Source organism: Cricetulus griseus, chromosome 6, assembly GCF_003668045.3.
Source record: "Cricetulus griseus strain 17A/GY chromosome 6, alternate assembly CriGri-PICRH-1.0, whole genome shotgun sequence".
Lineage (NCBI taxonomy): Eukaryota > Metazoa > Chordata > Mammalia > Rodentia > Cricetidae > Cricetulus > Cricetulus griseus.
The window spans coordinates 36,141,815-36,166,795 of NC_048599.1; the positions used below are offsets into that span (position 1 = coordinate 36,141,815).

Consider the following 24,981-nt stretch of genomic DNA (forward strand, 5'->3'; position numbering starts at 1 on the left):
CTGTCATGTCAAGAAATCATGGAGAAGTCATAGTGATAGGAATATGAGACAGCCATTCACATTGTATCCGTATTCAGAAAGCAGAGAGCAAGGAATGGTAGTGTTTAGCTTGATTTCTTCTTTATATTTAAATCTAAGACCCAGTCCATATGATGGTACCTCCTGCATTCAGAGTGGGCCATTCTGCTCAGTTAAATCTTTCTGGAAACACTTTCATAGAGGCACCTTGGTGCACCTCTGTTGTAATTCTAAATTCAATTGAGTTGACAGTGATAGTGAACCATCACAACTGGTCCCTTAATATCTTTTCTCAACCTAGTGGGATATTTTTATCAAATACCTCTTAGAATAAAGATGTATTTTTATTGAAAGACAACAAATACTTCAATTTATTTTCCATCTGTTAGATTAAATTATATGCAGTTTTTCCAAACTGAAATATAACCTCTGTTACTGACTTTTGTTTTTTATAGAAGTATTACAGTATGCTTGACATTTTTTCCCCTTCTAACCCACAGTAGGCGTATGCTACAGCCATCAAGGTCCTATCTGGCCATGTTTGTTCTGTGGGTTACAGAAGTTAGCTGCACTTTCTGTGGGTCAGACCTATACAGTGTCACTAGTTGGTAAAATATATAAGACTAAAGTTCCACAAAAATTCTGACAATTACTTATTGTTAACTATTTGGGGGTTAAAAAAAACAAACTTTAAAATCATCACATCTAGTACCAAATAGCAAGCACCCACTGAGTGATTTAAGATGAGCCTGGCATGACTATTGCCTCTTAGAAGACTCAGTATGAGCCAGGACCTCATGCAAGCTTATCTCTTGCTCTGCCATTGACTTACATGCCTGGTTCCGTATGCTTTCCTATTGGTCTTAACTTACTCATTTATTCAAGAAAGTGGTTGAATTTTACATGACTCAGTGTGAGAAACTAAGGATAAAGTCATGATTTAAAAAGCTGAATGTTGTTCACTGTCATGTAATGTGGTAGCTACAAGTTCTTCCTCCATAGCAAATAGTAAGGAACCTTGCAGGGTCTTCTCAGGAAGCCTTGTCTGCAACCTTTTACCTCACCCCCAAAGTCCCCAGAATGTGCCTGAGGTGCTCTGTCTCCTGTTCAACACTGAACACGTGTTTCACATTCTGAGACGTTTTACATGAATAGGTGTCTGGAGGTTCAAGCAAAACACGTTGAGCTTATTTTTTTGCAGATGTGAGAGACACATTGTTTAAGATGATTGGTGCTTTTTTGACACTTGTAGTCAATCTGAAGTTCCCTTTTCATGCAAATACATTTGGTTGACCAAAAGCTTTGTTTCACCATAAGCTATCTACAACTCTACATATTTTACTTCTTTCTTTGAGGCCCATTGTGCCAGGAGTTATGGGAGGGGAGCCAGCACTGATATGTTAAGCATTCTGTCTTATCCAAGAGGTGTTTCATAAATTATGTATAACAGTAGATGCCACTCAATAAATATTTTATATGTGATAGATATTTTTGTCTGAAATTACTTTTTCACTTGAGCAATGATTTAAACCCTCGTTTTCAGTTTTATGAGGTGACACTTTTATAATATCATGTAGTCGAATGCAGCTTGAATGTCATGGAGCTTTAGGGCAGCATTAATCAAAAATTCATTTACCCCACGCTCCAGCCTGGGAAACTTTTCTGGGTGCAGGTTTTGCCCATGCCAAATATGTATGTGTGCCAGTGAGTGTGTGTGTGTGTGTGTGTGTGTGTGTGTGTTGGATGACTGGGGACAAGTAATGCTTTTGACCTAATAGCTTCAAAGTTGTGAATTTCCAATGTTTTCTAAGTCTATAAAACTTCAAGGAAGAAAAAGAGAAGAGAATGATTTTCTTTCTTTCTTTCTTTCTTTTTCTTTTTTTTTTTTGGGGGGGGGTAAAGAACATTAGAGTGAACTTGGATGTAATCCAAAATGATTTTTCTTTCTGGCTTAATTCAAAACTGTTATGATTTAAAATATCCCCTTTCCTTCCTTCCTTCCTTCCTTTCTTCCTTCCTTCCTTCCTTCCTTCCTTCCTTCCTTCCTTCCTTTCTTTCTTTCTTTCTTTCCTTCCCCCTCCTCCTCCTCCTCCCTCCTCCTCCTCCTCCTCTCCTCCTTCTTCTTCTTCTTTTTTTTTTTTTCCTGGTGGTGAGGGTTCTTGTCCATGGTTTTTGTAGGAAGAAAACACATATGGCTCTGGACTTAGGAGAGTAGTCACTTTTCTTTTCATGTCTATGGTAGAAACAGCTCATCGCCTTGGAGCCTCTAACCTTTATGAAGCATTATCTCCTCCTGGTTCAGAGACTAGACCTTCCAGTGGGACATTGTTTTATAGATGGAACTGCATGATTAAATTCTCTTTATATATGTGAATATATATATATATATATATATATATATATATGAAATTACATGTGTCCATGTATATCATTTCTGTTGGAATTCCATCATCAGGAGGAGAGGCATGGATCCTACCATGAGAGGCAGAAGTAGGACTTATTCTATGTAGAGTGCTCATTTTAGCCACAATTTGCAAGAGCTTTGGCATCATAAATCAAGGTTACTGAATCTCCCAACCTCAAAGCCTGAGGTTCCCAACCGTGGAATGAGAGCTTGGTTGATACGGGGAATAATTGGAGAACAATGATAGCTTCATTTCCTTTTCTAGAATCTAACTTATGCATTGGTCGCTTATCTACATATTTATTTAAAGGTTATTAAATTAAATTGCTTTCTTCCAAGTGATTTTTAATGCCTTTTTTTTTTTTAACCCTTCTTATTGGGTCCCTTCATTCTATCGCCCTCTTGTGTGGCTTCAGGTTTCCAAGTGTGCATTTGAAACCTAAACGTCTAAAGAAGGAAGTTCCAAGGGATTCCCCACTCTTCATGCCCCATCCCTGAACTTAGGTCAAGATTTGAGTTTTGCTTTGAGTTTAGCTTGAGAGGTTCAGAACCTTTTGCATAGAGGATTCTAGGTGGTATGTTGTTTGCCTGATTAAATGACACCATAGTACATAGATTCTTCCCAAAAGTAAAAGGTGTCATCTCTGAGATAGAGAAATGTGTCTTGATGGCAAGTGAGCATTGGGGAGACATTTACTAGGAGTATCTCTGCCCGACAAACCTGGTCTGTAGCTAGTATCTGCTACCCAGTTAGTTCATCCCTCACATCTACAACACAGTCACACACTTGGGTATGATTTAGTTCAGACTCAGCCAGCTCAGTTTCATCTGAAACTTTCACACAATTTCTTTTTTAGAATCTGAAAGCTTCCCACCTTCAACTCCAGAACCTTAATTTAGTTTTGGACCAGTTAGGCATGGAGTGAAGACATGAGCTTGTTGGTTTCTTGTCTAGGGGATTATTCTAAGTCCACATATGACACACTGCCCTAACTTCTTATGTCTATCCACTTGGCATTCCTTTGGAAAGTGTGAGTTCCAGAACTGCTAAAGAGGGGAACAAGTAAACATGGAAAAAGTTGGTCCTTGATGTTTTGTAGTGGGGTGGAGTGAGGGACTTTGAACTGAGATATGAAAGAGGTGATGAGGTATGTTATATATCTATAGAGGAGAATGCTTCTCAACCAAGGCTGTTTGTGTACACCAGGGGACACATGGCAATATCCAGAGGCATTTTTGGTTGCCAGTACCTTGTGGAGATGGAGGGTATTATCTGCATTAGAGAACAGAAGCAAGGGATACTGCCACTGCCAGGTATCCACCAGTGGTTAAGAATGGCTTATAAGTGTCAGTAGTGGTTAAACAGTTGGACTAGCCAGCAAGTTTGGGGACCACAGGAGGCAGGGGTGGGACGTTAGTGTAGGTTAGGAAGGATGAAGCCAGGCTGTACTTGTAAAGCAGTATGGAGACTCAAACTTTTCTCTCAGCGACAGTAGAGAGGCATTTACATCTCTGAGCTGAATCACCTGCTTAGACATCTCTCTAGCTGCTGAATTATGAATTTAAGTGATGACTTGGGTCATTGTAGCAATCTAGGTGGAAGATAATGATGATTTGGGGTTGGCCAAAATAGTGCAGGAGTTTCCTGTTACTAGACTTGATGCGTAATTTGACGGTATATTCAAGTTAGAGAAAGAAGGGAGTGAACTATGGCTACAGTTTTTCATCTGAGTAACTGTAAGGAAGACTGGCATTTGCTGAGATGGGGTGCATAGTCTGCAGGCTTGAGAGGCTTTTTGTTGTTGTTGTTCTTTAATATGTTAAGTTTGAGCTGCTAATCTGGTATTTATATAGAGAAACTGAGCTAAGTGGGTATAAGTATGCAAGTATGGTGTTTAAAGGAGAGGTACGTCCTGGCAATTTTGATTGAGTCCTCAGCATGTGGATAACTGGTAAGTCAAGAGTCAAGATGAGGTCCATCATCCAGGGAGTGAGTATGAGTAGAGTTCAAATTGACAGACCCCATGATGTAATTTCAAAAGAGTAGCAGGGGGGAACTGGAGAGAGAAGTACAGGGAAATTTGAGGTGTGTGGTATTTTTTCTTTGGGGCTACAAAGTAAATGCTGGACTGAGGGAGGTGATGGTAGTTGTGGTTTGTGTTAGTCCTTTTCTATTGCTGTGATAAAAACAACATGAAGAAGACAACTTGTAGAAGAAAGAGTTTATTTTGACTTACAGTTCAGAGGGGTAAGATTCCATCATAGGGGACTATGTGGCAGTACAGGGTAGCCATGGCAGCAGGAAACTGAGAACTTCCATGGCAACTGGGAAGAAGAGAAAGCAAATTAAAAATGGTGGAAAGTTTCTAATCTCAAAGCCTGGTCTCAGGGACTTGCTTCCTCTAGCAAGGCTCTATCCACTACCTAAACCTCTTAAAACAGTGCCACCACCTGGGGACCAAATGTTTAAATACCTAAGACTGTGGAGAACATTTGTCATTAAAACCACTCCATGAATGGAGTGGGAAGATGTGTATAGGTGGGAGTGCTCTGCATTCCTCAGAAGATGATATGGGGTCTGGGTGGTATCTCTAGTGCAGAAATGCTGGGCTCAGTCGGGGAGCTGTTGAGAGCATGCTCAGTACAACCTGATGACCAGAGAGAAGGATTGGCAATTAAAGAGACTTCTAGTTATTAAAGTCCAGGATTTGAAGAAGGGAGAAAGATTACTTTATAGAGGATGATTGTAAAGTCTTTGCTGAGGGAGATGGCCCTTGAGATTGACTTTGAAAAGGTTATATATATCAAGCTAAGAGTTTAATTCATTTTATGTTGAACATTTTATATGTTCCAAGTTCACTTTGCCTACTGCCTGCCAGGTTTTCCACATGAAATTTAAAGTCCATTTTTCTTTCTGTTTCTTTATTATAAGAAATAAAATATGACTCATTTCAAATATCTAAAGAACACCTAATGTGAAGTTGTCTTTCACCAAAGTAACCTTTTTCTTCTGTCTCTCCTCCCAATTTCAGGAGCAAACTCTGGCCCTCAGGAAAGAGGGGATTGGTGTGGTTCTGGATTCTGAGCTGCCTCACTTGATTGGCATTGATGACGACCTTCTGAGTACTGGGATCATCTTGTATCACTTGAAGGTAGAAACTGCTTAAGTGGAACATTCTAATTTTGTTTCCAGATTTCCCTTTAGACTCCAGCAAGGTTTATTATAATACTTTATGGCCATGAATACAACTATTAAATTAAAGAATATACAACAAATTCTTGAGCCTTTGGGGATTTTCTACAGTTCATTGGGATTCAGTGGTATTTGAAGTTCCTGTGTTTATAGAGTTCTGAAGTTAAATGATGAGTCATCCCTTTTGTCTTCTCTTCTGCAGAATCAGGAAAAAAAAAAAAGGAGATAAGGGGGAGGGGGAAGGCAGAAAAACTGAGGAAGGAAGAAGGACCCATAATTGGGATTTGTTATGTGCACAGTTGTTGGTTCTTCCTGGTAGTTACAAAATGGTACCTTCATCTTAGATGGTTAGGCTTGATTCTGAACAGTTCTCACTGTTCTAGAGAGTAAAGTTTCTTGTCAGTTCTCAAGGATTACCTCTGTGACCTTGACTTTAATGCATTCTCTCTGATCTATGACTCAAATTGAGGTTTTTTTTTTTTGTTTTGAGTTTTGTGGCCTCTCATACCATGCATCTTTGGATGCAAAGAAACCCTTGTCCACTGAAGGGGAGACTCTATAGAAAGGATCTGAAGCATCTTTGAAATTGATGGCCCTAGCAGACTGCAAGAGCTTGGCCTCTTTGAGCAGTTTTCCTCAGCAGTGGTGCTGATACTTAGCAGACCATGTAGGGTGTCACTTTGGTGTTCAGTACACAGCTCACTGAGGCCATTGCATGCCCCAGACCCTGCTTATTCTGATGCCTGGTTGGTGAAATGCATCAAGGTGGAATGAGAAGTGGAAAAGCAGGCTGTCTGTCCTTCTGCACTCACTAATATTGACTTTTCTTCTCAGGAAGGTCAGACTTATGTTGGCAGAGAAGATGCTTCAACAGAGCAAGATATTGGTGAGACTCTATCAATAACCCTCAGTGACTATAAGAAAAAACATTTTGAATAAACAATCTTCTTTTTCTTAATTGACATTGAGGTAGTTATAAGAGAAAATGTTGAAGCATACTGCTTGGTATATGTATACCTACAATTTTGACCACAACTCAATTAAATAAGAAGCACAGTTAATTCAGTGAATAAAATAGAAGAATGACTTCTTTCTACCACCCCACATATGTTCTCTATCCTGCTAGTATAGTTATTTAAATCACAATGCACCTGTCACTCTGTACTTGTCACAGTGATTGATGGAAACAAGCCAGCAGACATGGATAAAGCATCCTAGGGTTTTTAAAAGTCAGGATATAGATAGTTCTCTACACAAAGATGATGGCAAAGCATGAGACCAAGACCACATCAGAAATCATGGCCTCCTGGGAGTCCTGTGGTCTTCAGAAGACATACAGCCAGTCAGCAGTTCAGCCTGAGAAGATGACAGCCTGCACAGTGTTCTGAGCAGCCCTTAGGCAGTCTGTGGTAGAGAATTTGGTGGTAGTATGTTTATCTGAGCAGAGGGTCAGAATGGTGACTGGGGGAAGAATTATACCATTTCAAGATACATTTAGAGTTGCTGGTGGGGAACTTGCTTTTCTATCAAGTATATGCTAATGAGCCACATGTTGAATGTTTATCTATACACTTAGTATGTACTAGAGATGGGGAGAGCTGAAAAAACCATTCCAGAAGCTCCCAGACTCAAGTATTTTTGAGTTTGCTTTTATAGCAAACCCCTTGTTTGAATTATGCATTTGATCTTGGGAGTAGCTGTAAATGATGATGGTTGATAAAGACAGTGTTCTCTGGTGAAAGACATTCAGTAGTGCTGTTCTGCAGAGAAAGTGGGAGCCTCTCCTGAGAAACAGAGGTGTTCACACCTGCCATTGCCAGGAGTATCAATAATCAGATAACCATCAACAACTGGCTGTTCTCAGAGGTCTCAGAACCAGCACAGACTGTGGCCCTGGCATCTCAGAGAAGCCTCTGGAAGCTCTAGGACCTCCAGGTCCATGCCATGCTATAATGCCTCTGCTTTGTGTTTCTGGGAGGCATTATCTGTAAGTGCAAAGACCCACATGCTTTCATTCTTGTCTTGCTGTGGCTGGCAGAAGTTTGTCAGTGTTGAGCAGTGACTCTTAGTTAAACAAGCTACTCAACTGTGTCTTCCTATTAGGAAGAGTAAGCTGCTGTGGCAGAGCTCACTGTTACAGGGGATAGTCAGACCTTTTGAGGTGACCATCAGTGGATGCCTCTGTCTCTGCCACTTGACATTGTAGACTCACTGAACATAATTGTCCACAGAACTACTGTGAAAAAGAAAAGGTATTCAAAATGAAAATGAAATAGTCAGGAATCATCATAGCAGACACCAAAGTGGGAACCAACTTTTTCTTTGTTTTTCTCTCCTAGTCCTTCATGGTCTTGACTTGGAGAGTGAGCACTGTGTCTTTGAGAATGTTGGAGGAACAGTGACTCTGATACCCCTGAGCGGGTCCCAGTGCTCAGTGAATGGTGTTCAGATCGTGGATGCCACACAGCTAAATCAAGGTACCTGGTTTTGCTTTTCAGAGATCTCTGTATATGTTGAGAAAGCAAGCTGGCATCGGGTAACATATGCATCCTATTGATTAAGGGACACACAGGGCAAAGACTGCTTGCCTCCTGTGTTTTCTATCTTTGTGGCAGCTGCTTTATAAAGCCCACTGTCTTGTTGCATTAAGCATGACATTTATGGATATTTATAATTATTATGAGAATTAGCTATTAGAGAATTCTTAAAGTTAAAAGTACCTCTTACAAGTAAACATTTAATGCACTGATTTTCTTTAATACTTTTACTTCCAAAGTTTATGTCCTTCTTGTGAGTATTTACAACTATACACACAGGATGGGTATCATGTCTTTTCTGTTTGACACAACTTCAGTATTCTAAAAAAGGGGGAAGGTGTAAAAGTAGCGCAGAGCTTTTTAAATCACAGATCCATGTGAAAGTACCTATTATATCTTTGTCTGCTTTTCCCCTCTCTGGAGCTAAATTGATAAGATTATGAAAAGAAAAGGTGGTCCCAGGATTTGAGCCTGTGGTGAATTAAACCATTTACCTCATGACCAGAAAACAAAAGAGAAAAGGGAGGCACACTGTAACTATCTGAGGACCTTTCCAGAGACCACACCTCTTAAAGGTTCCAACTGTTTCAAACTCAACATGTCCTCTAGGGGACTATTGGAGTTCTGATTATGACAGTGTCCAGACTATGAGTACACTGCTATATATTTCCTCCATCAGTGAGATTCTCGATACATCTACAGTACAGCCATACAACTAGAAAATGAATGGTGGTCCTCAGACCTCATTTTGGTTTGGCCATTTGCTTCTCATGGATCCAGCATCATGCTTGGTATTGTGGGCCACATCTCTAGTTTCTTAAATCTAGGGCAGGTCCTTGGTCTTTCATGGACTTTATGACATTGAAGAGTATGTCAGATGCATTGTAGGATCTCCCTCTGCTTAAATGTAGGTTTCTCTGGTGTTTTTCATAATTAGACTAATATTATGTGTGTTTGTACAGACTAGGCTAGGACTGTACCACTGAGTGGCTTACACTTCCAATATGATGCATTTCTGACAGCGTTGTATTTTTCTCTTCTCCCACCCCACATTGCCATCTGTCCACTGCTGCTGGTTCTTTGGTAAAGGTGGAGCTGGCCAGGCATTTTTACTGTGAAGTTACTTCCTCTAGCTTTGGTTTTAGATAATGCTTTTGGGAAGGCATTTTGATTATCAGTATTCTTTCCCTTGTCATATGTTGATTCATGGTTCCAAAAACTGTTTTTTTTTGTTTGTTTGTTTTTGTTTTGTTTTCGAAACAGGGTTTCTCTGTGTAGCTTTGGAGCCTATCCTGGCACTTGCTCTGGAGACCAGGCTGGCCTTGAACTCAAAGAGATCCTCTGCCTCTGCCTCCCAAGTGCTGGGATTAAAGGCGTGCACCACCAACGTCCGCCCAAAAACCTGTTTTTTTAAATTTTGCTGAATTATTCTGTTGGTTGCAAAAGGCTAACTGCTCATCATTTCTTCTACATTTGCCAATTGAATTTTTAGTGTAAGGAAAAGCCTTTTCTTATTGCTATTTGTTTATTCATGTATTTAGATTAGCAGGGTCACATAGGCATTGTATTTAGTATTTGTTCTGTTTTGCCATTATTTATTTTGATTGTTCAAATTGTCCCACATTTGGTCAGTGCGAATTTCTTCAAGGTGGCTTCTGTGTTTGTTGGCTTGACCTCATTGTTTTGTGAACTCTTGGTTACTTTCTGAGATAAGATATCTAGGCTCACTCCTTGAACTGTCCAGTTCCTTAAAGAACACTGTCTATCCAGTGTGCACTGTGCATAGAACTTAACAGTTAACTTTGGGTGATTATTCACTCTTATGCTGCCCAGAAAAGAAGAATCACTGGTTTACTGAGTTTCCAGAAATTCCTTAGACAGCTGCACTTATGTCTCCTATTTTCTTCTGGATTAAAACTTCTTGATAACTATCTTACATGAAGCAATTTTATTTTATATTTTATTTTATTTTGTTCTTCTACTTAACTAGATAGCTCAATTTAAAACATGTCTGCTTTTTTAGTAGCAATTCAGGTTAAGAAAGAAAGTTCTGATCTTTTAAACTATCTCAGATGTGACTTTTGCTAAGAGGGTCTTACAACTAATTGACATTGAGGGCTAATTGCAGGACTTGTCTTTCCCTGTGGGATGCTCTCTTAATTCTTTAATTATCATAGTGCCATGGTGCTGTTCAGATCCAGTGGGCTTGAGTTCCTCCATCATTATGCTGAGCTCCTTGTACTGCTTCTACCATGTTTGAAGGTATAAAAGCATTGTACACATAGTACACTGACAAGCATCAGGGCAGGGGATTCTAGATGGCATTGAGATCAAGGCATTTTATGAGGTTAACAGAAGGACAACCTTTTTCCCCCTACACTTTCTTTCTTTAACATATATTCTGTCCATGATAAGACATCTTCAGACTTTCATAAATTAAGAAATAAAATTACCTACTTTGGCTTGCTTGGTGTTTGTAGATTTTTAAAATGAAAACTGGATCATGTTTTAAAAATACAAAGTGATAGATAAATTGAAGGTGTGTGAAAGAATGTATGTAGTGAAAATAAGAAGAAGTAAATGGGACTGACACATCCCTCCCCCAGATCATCTTCCCTGCCAGAGAAGGAGGAAGATTTGTATGCAAGGATCAAAGAGTATCTCAATAAGCATTTAATTTTTTAAAGCCTATAGTAAAGTGTAAAATCTGGACTTTGTTAAAAACATAATAAATGGGGAGCAGGATTAAATGAAGCAGTATTTTATACTTAAAACCCTCTCTTGACTTTTGCCCATGAAGCAGGGTTTGAAAGTAAGTTTTGTAGAGCACTTCCCCACAGTCCTGCTTAGGTGATTTTTGCAAAGTCAGGTGTTTTGAATTGACTTTTGGCAGCCACACCTCTTGGAGACGGATCTTGGGGTAGCTGGACAGCTGCTGATTATATGTACAGAACATTGAAAAAATTATAGCAGACCATTTATTATGGCTCATGATAATTCACACTTTTACCCTCTGAAACCTTGACTTGTATATGTTCTTAAATCTTCTTGGCTTTCCAAGCCAGGCATGGGTTCTATTCATAGCCCTGAAGATCATGAACTCCAGGCCACTTTGGTTTCTCACCCCTGTTGTCCTAACTCTAGTCTCTGGCTTATTGTAGTGGTTATTGATCAGTCATCCTTTCTGGCCCATCATTCCTTGGTTCTCAGAATTGGCCTGGTTTATAAACTATTGATTGGATTTATGAAAGACATAACAGAAGAAACAATTTGGTAACAGTTCTCTGCTTTCAGAACAAAAGGGATCTAGGACAGAAAACACAGATGTATGTCAGCCCATATCATAATGATGTCTTACCACATTACCCTCAATTGACTCATCCCAGGTTCATCTCATGTTACTCCCAGCACCCTCCCCTATCATTGCCAGTTTCCAGCTTGTTGCTGATATTCGATATTCAGCTGTCTCTTCGTTGGTAAATTACTTTCATTTGGAAATGTGCTAGGCTGTGCCATTAAAAAAGCACAAGTAGTAATTACAACTTCCTTATCTAAATCACTTAACACATTCGAATGCCAACTAATAGATTTGTCACCATTAGGGACAAGGGTGGGTTTATTTTTCTTTTCTTCATTTTTAACTTGTGTCAGTGAACTGCCTTCTTTTAAACACCCCCCCCCACACACACATTAAATAATAGGCAAGATTCTCATCCATTAGCATTGTCAGTAAAATGAAGAGTATTTGCTGGAACTGTAAACATGAATGGGATGAAATATTCCTTGTATATTGTCAGTGCCTGGCATAAGACACCTTTCCCTTCATCTTCAGATGTAAGCATACCTGTGTCTTAATGGATACCCAGAACTCAGGTCCCCTGCCTCTCATAATCCCATGGTAGCTCCGTAAAATGAGTGCATAGAAAGAAGAAGGTAAATATTTGACCATGATGCCTTATCCAGAGACCAGAGCTCTTCTTGGTAGAGCCTAAGTCCTCCGAACACCAACCACCATATATTTAATAAGAAATGGCATAATAACCAAGTGTTCTGTAACTCAGGAAATACTTAAGCCTTGTCTTGGAATTTCCAGAAACTAGTGTTTCGTATTTGAATCATTTTTTTGCTGTATTTTATGTTTTTCAAGCTGGTCATTGTTAATGTAATTAATTTTTACATTCATATCAGTGGACACCTTTGGTCTTCCTGCTGGTCTGTCAGATCCATTGAACATTCATCTCTCATTTTAGCAGTGCTACAGAAACTGCACCTTGGAAATTCACACTTAGGTGCATTTGAATGTGATATGCTTGAGTGCCAAAATATATTTGCATTTATTCAAGTACCCCGAAAGAGGGAACAGGTGATTGTCTGCAGAGTGGAGCTGAGGAGCCTTTGATAAAATTTTCATCTGCTGGAGGGCTGCTGTGAGTTGCTCAGTGACAAATTAAAAAGGAACTTCAGTGGCACTGGGAAGGAAAATAGATCTTTGAGGGTTGAACCAAGGTATCCAGCTAAGGCAAAGAATCTGCTTGCTACAGAGGGCTGGAAAATAGGAGCCTCTCTTCCTGTCAACTCCGATGTATTGACCTGAGCACTCCTCACTTGCCTTCCTCAAGTTAGAGACCTGAAAATTGAGATTCTTTTAAATGTCAAAGCCTGAGCTCTTTTTAAAATGGTTCTCCAAGTATGTTCCAGGCCAGTGACATCAGCATTACCTGAGAGCTTATTAGATACACAGATTCCTAAGCCGTATGCTGCTGAAGATCTAGGGTTGAGGCCCTAGTGACGTGGGGCTTTCTTTGTGTCTGGAAATAGTTCTGATGCATACTTCTTCGTGAGAGCAGCTGACTAAAGCTAGTCACACTGAAACCAGATTCTTGACACCCTGGACATTGGCAGAAAACAGTTATTTGCCTATCTTCACTTTTTTTTTTTTTTTTTGCTATTTCACCTATCACACTTAAGTTTTTAGACTCTCTGATCCTTCAGCAACTTCCGCTTCATGTTGCCTAAGATGTCTTTACAGTGGGGTCTTCCTGTGGATTTCTTCAAGTTTACCAGTTTGGAATTTACTGAGCCTCTGAATATATAGATGTCTGTCTGGCTTTGAGTTGGGAAGTTTGCCACTATGATTTCTTTAAAAACATTTTCCTACTGTATATGCTTCTCTTTCATTCTGGGTCTCTAATCACATAAAAATTGGATATTTTAGTTGTTATCTCTTGTTCTTCTCATGCTCCAGTTTTCTGTCTAGTTTGAATTTTCCTTCACAGCTACCTCCTGTTATAAGACTCATCCTCCATGGCTTTTGTTTGCCTGATTGCTGTGATTCTGGGTCACAATGTTTGCTTCTTAATTTTATGTCTTATCTCATTGAATTTTTAATTTTCTATTTGTTTCAAAGTCAAAATACTTGTTCAAATATGTTTATGATTGCTAGCTCAAAGGTCTCAGGAGTAGCTTGTGTTAATTGTTTTACCAGCTCTTTGACATCTTCCCAATTCTTTGTTAAGGAAGTAATAATAATGGTTTGAATTGGGAAACTTTTGAGCATTTTATTAACGGACAGTGAGTTTCATTGAAATTCTGTGATGGGAAATGATGATACTCTGTTTTAGCAAGCATGTTCCCTTGTTGGATTCAGACCTACATTAGAAACAGCCTAACCTATATATGTCGATTGTGGCTGCAGCACCAGTGCTGGTTCAGTGTCAAAGCCTTTGTTCTATCCACATAGCAATGGATCTGCTACCACTGGCTAGCCTGGGACCTGAGCAGGTTTCTGCCCCTTAGCTCATCTGTCAGGCTAAACATGCATCTGAGGCTTGGGGCAGTGTGTGCACATGTGAATCTCAGAATTCCTACTGTGCCCCCAGTACTTTAGTTTTCCTTCGGATCTTCCTATTTCTCTCCTCCAACTGGAAATTGAACCTATCCTGCTTCCACTCCTTCTTCTCCACTGTTTACCTATACCTAGGTCCAGGGCAAGGGATTTAAAGGATACAAAGATGGAACACACAGCCACAGGAACCTGCTCCACCATCCTGGGTAACTCAGAGACCTCTCACTGCCTCCACTTGGTACCAGGGACCTCCTGGTTTCTTATCCTGGCTAAAGCATCAGGCTTCTTATTGATATTTTATAACAATAAGCTTTTGTTTGTTTGTTTGTTTGTTTGTTTGTTTCTTGCAAGGAGCCAAGAGGACGAAAGTGGTCATTTTCAGTTTCGTTGCCCTTAGTCTTCTTTGCCTACTCACTCTCTCTAGCAGTCTTTAAGAATAACAGTGCTCTCTCTGTAAGAACAATGTTAAATAGTGGGAAGCACTTTGATGTTAATGACAGGCCAGTATCGTAAACAACTCTTTTTTTAATGTTTATTTTGTATTGAAATCAGCTAAGATGGCAGTATGGCTGACCCCTAATTGATAGATCTTAAAACTTTCCCTGATGTGGTACCTTGAGTTAAGTCTGTAAGCTGAGCAGAAATTTTTTTTAACTGGAAACTCACTATGCTACCCTAATGACAGCGCATCCATCTGTGTTAGACACATCAGTTATCCTGAGGCTACTTCAGCAGCTATGCAGGAACGCCTCATCTGTGGCAAGGCATACTCTGACATTCTGCACCAGTTGTGGAAAGCAGCACCATAAGCCAGACAAACCTTGGTGAATTCCAGATAACACAGCAGCCATTCTCCCAACATCTAAGACTTTATATTGCTCTTGGATTATTTCACGACAAATCCACTTTTTCTTTGGAAAAAATAGACCTATCCCTGTAGGAAGCAATCTGTCTCCCCCATGAAGTTTTTTTCTCTTCTTTTTTTTTAAATTCTAGTTTTCTTTTTTATTTCTTTTTTATTTTTATAATTGTAATTAGACCAATTTTAAATTAGAAACAAGCTTCTTGTCTCCCTCCCCTCCTTCCCTACCCTCCAACCCCTATCCCAACCCCTTTCTGCTCCCCAGGGAAGGTGAGGCTTTCCATGGGGGATCTTCAAAGTCTGTCATATCATTGGAGCAGGGCCTCGACCCTCCCCAGTGTGTCTAGGCTGAGAGAGTATCCCTCTATGTGGAGTGGACTCCCAAAGTTCATTCGTGTACTAGGAATAAATACTGATCTACTCCAGAGGTCCCATAGATTGCCCAGACCTCCAAACTGACATCCTCATTCATGGGATCTGGAACAGTCCTATGCTGGTTTCCCAACTATCAGTCTGGGGTCCACGAGCAACCACTTGTTCAGGTCAGCTGTTTCCATGAGTTTCTTTAGCTTGGTCTTGACCACTGTGCTCATCACTCCTCCCTCTCTGCAACTGGATTCCAGAGTTCATCTCAGTGTTTAGCTATGAGTGTCTGCTTCTGCTTCCATCAGCCCCACGAAGTTTTAAGAAGAAAAACATTAGCCTGGCTCACTCATGCAAACATCTAAGATTTTATGGGGAGGGGTGAACTGGTACATCCTGAAGATTTAAAATCTTTGTATTCAGTTCAAACACAGATCATCAAATAACACTTGATGGTTATTTGACTGGGTACATCAATAGCAAAGATTGAAAATCAATTTCCTTTCTTCTCTAGAGGCCTGGAATCTGAGCTTACAAATTTTAATTTTACTGAGACTAAATGAGGGGTAAAGTGATTTATTTAATGTATAACTCTATGTTTGAAATGTGAGCACTGATAAGGGAGGTGTCAAGGCCCTTGTGGGTTTTTGGTAAGGTTTCATATACATTTGTCGCTGTTACAAAAACCAGTGATCAGATGGCATGCTTTGATAGTGACATCTGCTGCAGTATCACATTGATGCCCAGTGCCTGTCATTCATGTTCAAGCCTGTCAATGGCACCTTCATGTCTTGTCTGAATCCACTTAGAATCTGTATAAAATGTCTGTTCCCTATAAATTCTAGTCTTTCACATCTAGCTTCCCAAGGCCATTTTGAAACAGAATTATTGTAATTCCTATGCTTTAAGTACTAACCATTATTAAAAGAGTATAAAGCTCTAGAACATACAACTTAATCTGTTCTTATGTAGTGGTACATGTTATTTGAGATTAGATTCTATCATGACTCCAAAATGATGCTAACATTACAGTTCATTTCAATATAAGGTTTTTAAGCTATTTTAAATCATAGAGAAAGTTCTTATAAGCTATTAAGCCATTTCTTTTTCCTGGAATCAGGCAACAAAATGAGAATATCCTTGCCCTTTATTATCCCAGATTCTTGTTCATCCACCTTTCAGGACAGTGTGTGGTACTCTATGAGTCTGGATCCTCTACCAATCATAACTCAAATGAAATCTTTCTTTTACCAAGCATCTCTTAGGAATGCAGCCTCTGTATGTGCTAGGTGGAGTCAGGGGTGCTTAAATAATTAAAATGTAAAATGAGAAGCCCTGAAGCAGAGTCCTGGTTTTGTTGTCTCTAGCCTCTAAGCCCCTGTTACCTTAGACCATGCACTTTGGGCAACACAGTTGTCTCATTTGTTTCTATCAGTTATTGCTCAGAACAGCATCTTTTATACCTCTGAAATATTCACATGACAACATTTAATAGAAAAACAAGTTAATTTATTCATGCAGTAGCAGAATTAAAAAAAACTCATTAAAATCTAAGGAGGAGGGTAATTACTTGTGGTAGTAAGTATTGTTCCTATCTTCCCTAGTAATCACTAGAAATACATATATGCTTCTTTTTTTCAGCTTATTTGACATACTAAAATAAGAAAATCTCATATGAAACCATCATTTGTATTTCTCATTCACAGAGATTTAAATGAAGGAAGCTTTCTATCTTTTTTAAACAAAAGACTTTGTCTCCCTTTTTACAATGTCATTTCCCCCTCCATTCCCTTTTAAGACTGTCTGGGATTTGTCTGTCTTTGGATATTTAACAAGCTCTGAAGTAATCTCAGAAGCCATCATATATTTCATCGAGGTTTAGACATGCTCTCAAAATTACAAATTAAGTGCATCACAGAAAGTCCATCTGCTGCGATTAATCACATTAACCTCAAGCAAGGAGTCATTGACAGTTAAAAGGAACTTAGGTCGAGACGGAACCTTAGGAATTTTTCAGTTGATGAGTAGACGAGGACACTGAATTCCAAAGAGGTTCAGCCATAGCTTCTCCTTGTCTCACCCAGGGACATGGAGTATGCGTGTCTGTCAGGGTGTGTGGGGTGTGTGGGATGGGTGGCGTATGATGTATAGGGATACTGTGGGTATGGGTGTGAAAACTTGAGGTTATTGTCAGATGTCTTCCTCAGTACCTTATAAACCTTGCTTTTTGAGACAGGGTCTCAGTGAACCTAGGTATTAGTGATTTGGCCTCAGTGCGTCCTCTCTGACACTCTTCCCTCAGTGCTGGGGTTATAAGTACACCGGAGTACTTGGATTTTTACATGGGTGATCTAAGCTCAGGTCCTCATGCTTGCACAGCAATCATTTTACTCATTGACCTATATTCTCAGCCCTCATTTGGATATTACATCACTAACCAGTCTCATTTGTCTGTCTGCCTATCCACCAATCCACCCTTTTCCTTTAGCTGGCTTATTGCTTTCTAAGTATATTCATGAATTTCCTTTTAATAAATAATAAATCAAAACTAACTATACCACTAAACCCAATTCACCCTCTGTTTATTAACATGTTAAAGGTATGATCTGAGTCCAAAGGCACCTACTGAGATTTCCAGTATTCTGTAATGAAGAACTAAACCAAGAGACTCATGGACAATGATAAAAATAGACTCTTTTGAAAGAAAGAGGCACCTTCAAGGGGTGTGGGAGGGTAGAGCTAGAGAATCAAAACAGATCTGAGACTCAAAAACCCCACAACCTGTCAAGACCCTTCTTGGATCATTTACATTCTCAGGGAGATCTAGCCATGTCCCACCCTGAACTCTGTTTTGGCACATATAGCCCTGGTGGGGTATAGGTGGTCATTCCTTCTTCCACTGGGTTTCCTGTTAATCTTGATGTCTCTTCTGCAGCATGACTTGCCTGCCATAGGGGTCTGCAAAGCACTGTTGTACTCAGTGCATCTGTATACTTCACATCTACCTCCTCTCCCCAGCCTTTCTTTTCTTGCTTTGACCTTAATGTCCACAACTCTCCTTGAGGCAAAACCCACTGGTAATTTCTAGTTTGCATTTTAGCTTCTCTAGCAGCATTCTTGATTCCCCCCAGTTCCTGCTTCCTTCTTCCCTAGTTCAGTCTCCCTTTCCTTTCCAAGGTCACCTCCTCTACATGCTGTTAAAAGTTTCCCCTCCCCTCCACTCCACTCCCCTTCTCTTCTCTTTTTTCCCCTCACATCTTTGACTTCATCTAATAGAGAAAACGCTTGGTAGGTAGGTAGGTAGGCAGATAGATAGATAGATAGATAGATAGATAGATAGATAGATAGAGAGAGTGGTGGCTTGAATGAAAATAACCCCCATAGACCCATAGTTAGTGGCACTTACTTGACACACACTAAAATGGAAATAATGAATTGTTGTGGATAGTTGTGCTTTCTTTCATAACTTTTTAAAAGGCTTTTAACTGTGTATTTCATACAAATAACATAGATAGGTGGATTATTTTCAGTGACTTAATGTGAGTTGAAAGAATGTCTCTGAGATACTATTCTATTTTTCCATTAACATATTTTAGCAATTTTCAACTTGCTTAGCTAGGCGTTTAACAAAAGGAAAAAAAGAATTGGATTAGGTGTAATTAACACCTGGAATTTGATTGCCTTATTAATCTCTAATGTAACTAAAGAGTATTAAATGTACCTATATCTTAGATATAACTACTTAGATTGTGACTGTCTACAATAGATACAGCTCTGCATCTTAGCAGTGGAAGAGTGGAATACAGTTTTCTTAATTATAGTGATGTTGACTTTCCAGAGTAGCAGAGACACAAATGTGAATTTCTATGAGAACGATAAACATATTGTTCGTGAGGCAAAGATCCACTGCTTTTGTGAGTCTCCCAAAACTATCTTCTCTTCATGTTGACTCTGTTTTCTGTGAAACAGTGACTTCTACTGAACCCAGCCCTTCAGTTTCCCCTGTGGCTTGTGTCTGAAGCAGTCAGTGGTTAACTGTATGGATTTGAAACTCCTCTGAGACATCTAAGTACACTGACTAAGTGGCAGCAGAGGCAGGGTAGGGGGATACTTTTGAAGCTCCAGAGTATATGACTGGAATTGTGTTATGACTCCAGGCAAAGACCACACCCAAGCAAGAGGTCAGAGTTTGTGCTTAGCTAGAGGGTATGTCAGCCCTCAACAGCTCCAGGACTTGCACCAAGGGACATTAAGGACCAGTTGATACTATATCCTCTGAGGTTTTAAGGGATGGTGGAAATGTCTTAGTTAGGGTTTCTGTTGCCGTGAAGAGACACCATGACCATGGCAACTGTTATAAAGGAAAACATTTAATTGTGGCAGCCCACTTACAGTTCAGAGGTTCAGTCCATTATTGTCATGGTGGGAAGCAAGGCAGCATGCAGGCAGACATGGTGCTGGAGAAAGAGCTAGAATTCTACATCTTGACTCACAGGCAAAGGGAAGTGGTCTGAGACACTGGGTGTGGTTTGAGCATATATGAGACCTCAAAGCCCACCTCCACACTTCTTTAACAATGCCACACCTACTCAGAACAAGCCACACCTCCCAATAGTGCCACTCCCTTTGTGGACCTTTTTTTTTTTTTTTTTTTTTTTTTTTTTTTTTCCAAACCACCACAGCTATCCCTGAATTTTGTGTGGACTTTTTAAAGTTTTTAACTATTGACAATTAGTATTTTTGTTTTTGAAATTTTCCGTGGGAAACACAAAACTTATGGGTTGGCTTTTGTCACTGTTTGCTAGATTCTGAACTCTGGTCAGTCTTTTTCTCAGCTTTCCAGGTCCACACATCTTATGCCTGGGTTTATTTTTTTTTTATTATTTTTTGCTGTTGTTAAAAAAGTAAATCCTTTGTATGGATTGGGCTTGAATTTTTATGTTCTGAACATAGCTAGGTAGTCTCCCATCTGTGGCTCAACCTTTCCCTGTGACACCCATGACTCTAATTCTTGCCATTTTCTGACTATCCAGTGAGACCTGTCTTGGTCTTTGGTGCAGAAGTCTGCTTCTAGCTGCTCCAGTCTGCACTTGGTACATTGATGCTGGACTGTCACAGTCATTGCCCTTGATTACCGACTCCAGAGCATAAGTCTTGTCTTTCTCAGGACTGAGACTAAATCCTGCGTTCTATTATAAGGTGACAAAGATGCTCTGGCATGGAAGAGACCACAGGATAGTGTGTGTGTGTGTGTGTGTGTGTGTGTGTGTGTGTGTAACATAGCTTCTCCTAAATGTCCTTAAGGCCAGGGAGTTCACTGCCTTTCATGGCCAATCCTCTGGATCTGGACAAGTCTGACTTCAGAAACTCTTTGCTTACTTTTGCCAAGCCCTCTCTTCTTTGTTCATTCCTGGCCAGTAGCCTTGACTTCTTCCCTTGTTCACTGGGCACTTGGTACTGAATGAGGATTCTGGTCTAGCATATCTAATGCAGACATCTAAATTTTAACAGGGTTTGTGATAGGAAGCAGCATACTCCCTTGAGAATAAATGTGGATAGATTTATGTATGCAGCCTCTTGCACATCAGGTACTGGCGCATTTTAGAAGTAGGAACTTGTCTCTGCCAGTTCCACGGTGTTTCTTTTAAAACTGCTTGTCTTTGGGTGTCTGCTTTTGTAAGCACTAATAAACATTTCCTACATTTGAAATCACATATTTTGCTTGATGATACATCTCTTTAGAGTCCTGGAGGGTTTTTTTTCCTCCCAAATAATCACAAGTCTAATTATCTGCATATTAAGTTTAAAATCTCATAATAGGTTATAATGCTTAGATTCATCACTTCTGCCTGGGTTGTTTTGAATATCGTGACACCCAGCTGTAAAAACAAAAGTACGTGCATGTTTAAAATTAGCTTCCATAGGTGGGCCTTTGAGATTGAACCATCACTTTATTATTTTCTAATGCACTGGAAGGAGAAGTCCATGCTCTGTTGTTGCTAGCTGACCACACTGTCCACCAATGATCACGTTGCCATCTGTGCATCGCTGTTGTTCTTTTGTATTCCAGGTGCTGTGATACTCTTGGGAAGAACCAACATGTTCCGCTTTAACCATCCAAAGGAAGCTGCCAAGCTCAGGGAGAAGAGGAAGGTGAGGGCATGGGGACTGACCCCAGATGCAATGGGGGTGTCTCCTAGGTTCTACTACTTTACTCTCTGGGACTAAAACCTCTGGAAAGGAAGCTCTGTAACCAGGTCTGTTCCAGGCAGTTTGTATCCTGACAGATGATGGAGTAGGAGAGCCAGCAACTAGATCCAGAGCTCACAAGAAAAAAGGTCTTCCCTTTAGACCCTTCCTGTTAGTCTATGCATCCCTAGAAGTGTCAGGCTTTGTGTGGCATTAAGTGAGGAGTGAGTTGCAACTATCTATGTAACATAGCACTGAATCACTCTTTTTGCAAGTCCACCATAGTAAATTATGTTTTTCACTTGGGTAGGAGACAGAGTGGGGTGAGTGTAGGATCATTAAGGGAGATGGGCTTGGTTGTATGGGAGCAGTAAGGGGTTTTAAAATGCTCAATGATAGAGGAATGCTGAAGCCCACACAAAGAGAGGACCATTGAATGAGAAGGAAACAAATCCGAACCATGGCCTTTCTTTAAACTGCTGAAGACAGAAAAAACTTCAGCTTGCTTTGTCATGAGCTGGGAACTGTGCTCTGATTATGCAGATTCCACCAGGTTGTCTGTACAGCAGCTATTACCACCCCAATTTACCAGTAACCAAGTGGGAAATTAGACCGTCCATAACAGGCTGTGAGGGCAGGAGGTGGGCCCCTAGGACCTCAGCCCTAACCTGCGAGCCCAAGGCCTTTGTTCTGGCCACCAAGTGACATAGCATCTCATGCCATTTCTTCTTATGTAAGGGCTGCTCAAGGCTTCCAGGACCTTTGATGGAAAATGAGAACAAAGCTACATCCCTCAGCTTAATCCAGGGCTGATGATCCAGCCAGTAAATTGTGCCCATTCCATCTCAGGGCCACTCTAGACAGTCCCTTTTAGACACTGTTCCAGAGAGATATGGGGAACGTCTGTCTGCCAATAGCTTTCCCTGAAAGCAAATAGACCAGTTCTTATCTTTTAGGCCAACCCCTCACCTATCCCTTTATCTCTACCACTCAGTAAATGTGAATGTTAAGGGCAGCAGAGAAACAATTTCTAACCTCTATCTAACCTTCCATACAGTGTTGCGAGGAGGCTTTCTGAGCTATGGAATGCCTGGTGAATAAAAGGGCACATTTTGGGGTCAGTAAAAACCTAACACAAGAGAATCTCCCAGAAATCTACAAGGATGACACTAGCTAAGACTCTTAGCAATAGCAGATTCTTAGCCTGACCTAGCCATCTCCTGTGACCAGATTGGTGACTAGCCCAATTGTTATCAGAGAGGCTTCATTCAGCAATTGATGGAAACAGATGCAGACCCACAGCCAAACATTAGGTGGAGTTCAGGGAACCCTGCAGAAGATGGAGAGAAAGGATTGTAGGAGTCAGAGGGGTCAAAGGGCACCACAAAAACAAAACAAAAAATCCTCACAGAATCCACTAAACTGGACACACAGGGCCTCACAGAGACAGAACTAACATCCAGGGAGCCTGCATGGGACCGACCTAGGCCCTCTGCATATATGTGACAGTTGTGTGGCTTGATCTTCTTGTGGGATTTCTAACAGTGTGAATAGGGGCTGTCTCTGTCTTTTTTTTTTTTTTTTAATTGATTTTTGGGACCTAGCCTTAATGCATGGGGAGGTGCTTAGTCTTACTGCAATTTGATATGTTATGTTTTGTTGATACTCATGGGAGACCTACCCTTTCATAAACAGAAGAGGAGGATTGGGGGATGGGAATAGAGGGAGTGTGGTTGGGAGGAAGGCTGGGAGGAGAAATGGTGCCCAGGATGTAAAATAAATAAATAAAATTTATGTTTTTAAAAAGTGGTTTCTGGTGTATAAGGGACCGACTATCCCTCATCTGACAGATATGAAGCATTCACATGAGTGTGTGCATCTCATTGCCTGTCCCTAGCGGAAGGCAATGGATGCGAAGCACTGACCTTCTCATACCCACCAAGGTAACCACTCTGCCCTGTGTCTGCTCTTAGAGTGGCCTTCTGTCCTCCTTCAGCTTGTCTATGACCGACCTCTCAAAGTCCTGTGAGAACCTGTCTGCAGTCATGTTGTATAACCCTGGGTGAGTGAACAGCACGTCTCTTCCCTGTGATTAGTACTGTGGTGGTATTTATGGTGCCAACTACATTATAGTCACTTGAGGTAATAAAGCTTGGGCAAGGGCACCTCCTCAGCATATCAACTGCAGTCATTTTCCAAGTTTCTTTCCAGCCGGTGCTGTATATACATAATTGTACTTAGTTATAATCACAGTACAAATGGGATTATGTTCTCTGATTTTTTTTTTTGCTTAACAACATAATAAGCATTAGCAAAGATGGTTACAAGCTTCATTATCATTTTCATAACTGTCTAATATTTTAAGTTGGCACTTTGATTACCCAGTGCATGATCCCTTTGGCTTAAATGCTTTTATCTTGTTTTTATAAATGATCTGTAATAACAGAGGCAGCCTTGGTCTTAGGGCATCCTATAGCCCAGAGAATTATCTTCACTGCTTTTAGACATCAGGGGATGGCAAAGACACAAAGGAGACCATTTTAAATGAGTTTAGCAGCTGGGTGACCTTGAATTGTTAGCCTAAGTGCTCAAGTCCTTGGTGACTCCATCAGTAAGATGACAGTGATAATGAAAATGTCTGGAAACAAGGAACCAGATGAAAAGACTTCTGGGTACTCCCCAGTTTGAGGTTATACTGTTTCATGCTTCCTATCAAGAGAATCTCACTTAAAATTATGAGCTGAATGAGTGAAATGAAACTCTTAGGGATTTCTCTTTGGAGCTGTCCCTTGTTTTGTATTTATAGGCATAAGTGCTGAGTCACCTCTGTCCTCTCACGTCTCAGAGTTGTAGCTGCCTGGCCTTACATGTGCACCTGTTCACAAGTGAGAGCTGTGCCCGCGTCCAGGTGTGACTCCCGAACCTTGCTCTCACTTCCTCAGCCCTAGCCCTATTCCATTTGGGGCTCTACTTCCACACCCGTGGCCTGTGGATGCTCCTGAAGGTCCAGGTAGTGCTCCCCTTTCTGTGGTGGCAAGTAGATGCCTATGAGGAATTGTTGCTTCATTGTCCCTGGATGCCTTCAATCTTATCTCTACCTTGTTCCTTTTGGAGATCAGCAGGCTAAAGCCCAGATCCTGTGTTACTTGAGCCAAAATAAAAAGAAAGCCAGTTGGTGAGACATAGGGTCTGTGGATTTCTTATGACATCCAGCTTCATCTTCATCATGCAGCCTTTCAAACTTCAGGTTGTGTGATTACTGAGGGAGGTTATAATCATTAAATTATTTTGTCTTGAAATGAGCTGAATATTAGTGAGACCCTGAAATAAAAGAACCCTTTCAGAGCCACTGAATAGGCAGTCTTTGTGAAGGCATGAGTGCTTGTAGGTTCTTAGGAATTTGTAGTGGTTTTCCCAGCTGCTTTGTGTGGTGGCTAGAAGGAATCATTTGTAGGCTTACATCATTTAACGTAATATGCTGGTCCTTGGCATTGATATCAGTGGTGTGATCCCTTCTGTTAAGTACTGTTTGTCTGTCAAATAATTTTGCTTGAATTTGTCTCCCAGCCC

General features: G+C 40.5%; 1 protein-coding gene across 5 annotated transcripts in view; it reads left to right on the forward strand.

Moving 5' to 3' along the window:
• Kif16b (kinesin family member 16B) overlaps positions 1–24,981 on the forward strand; it is a 265,927-nt gene that overhangs the window by 125,734 nt on the left and 115,212 nt on the right. For all 5 annotated transcript variants that reach the window (XR_004770654.1, XM_035447150.1, XM_035447149.1 and 2 more), the window contains exons 13-17: positions 5,455–5,574; positions 6,450–6,501; positions 7,955–8,092; positions 21,293–21,375; positions 23,385–23,473. Coding sequence is in view for 4 of the 5 variants with exons in the window: in XM_035447150.1 (XP_035303041.1) it covers positions 5,455–5,574; positions 6,450–6,501; positions 7,955–8,092; positions 21,293–21,375; positions 23,385–23,473 (482 nt within the window). In the remaining variant the exon portion in view is untranslated. The remainder of the gene's footprint in view (positions 1–5,454; positions 5,575–6,449; positions 6,502–7,954; positions 8,093–21,292; positions 21,376–23,384; positions 23,474–24,981) is intronic.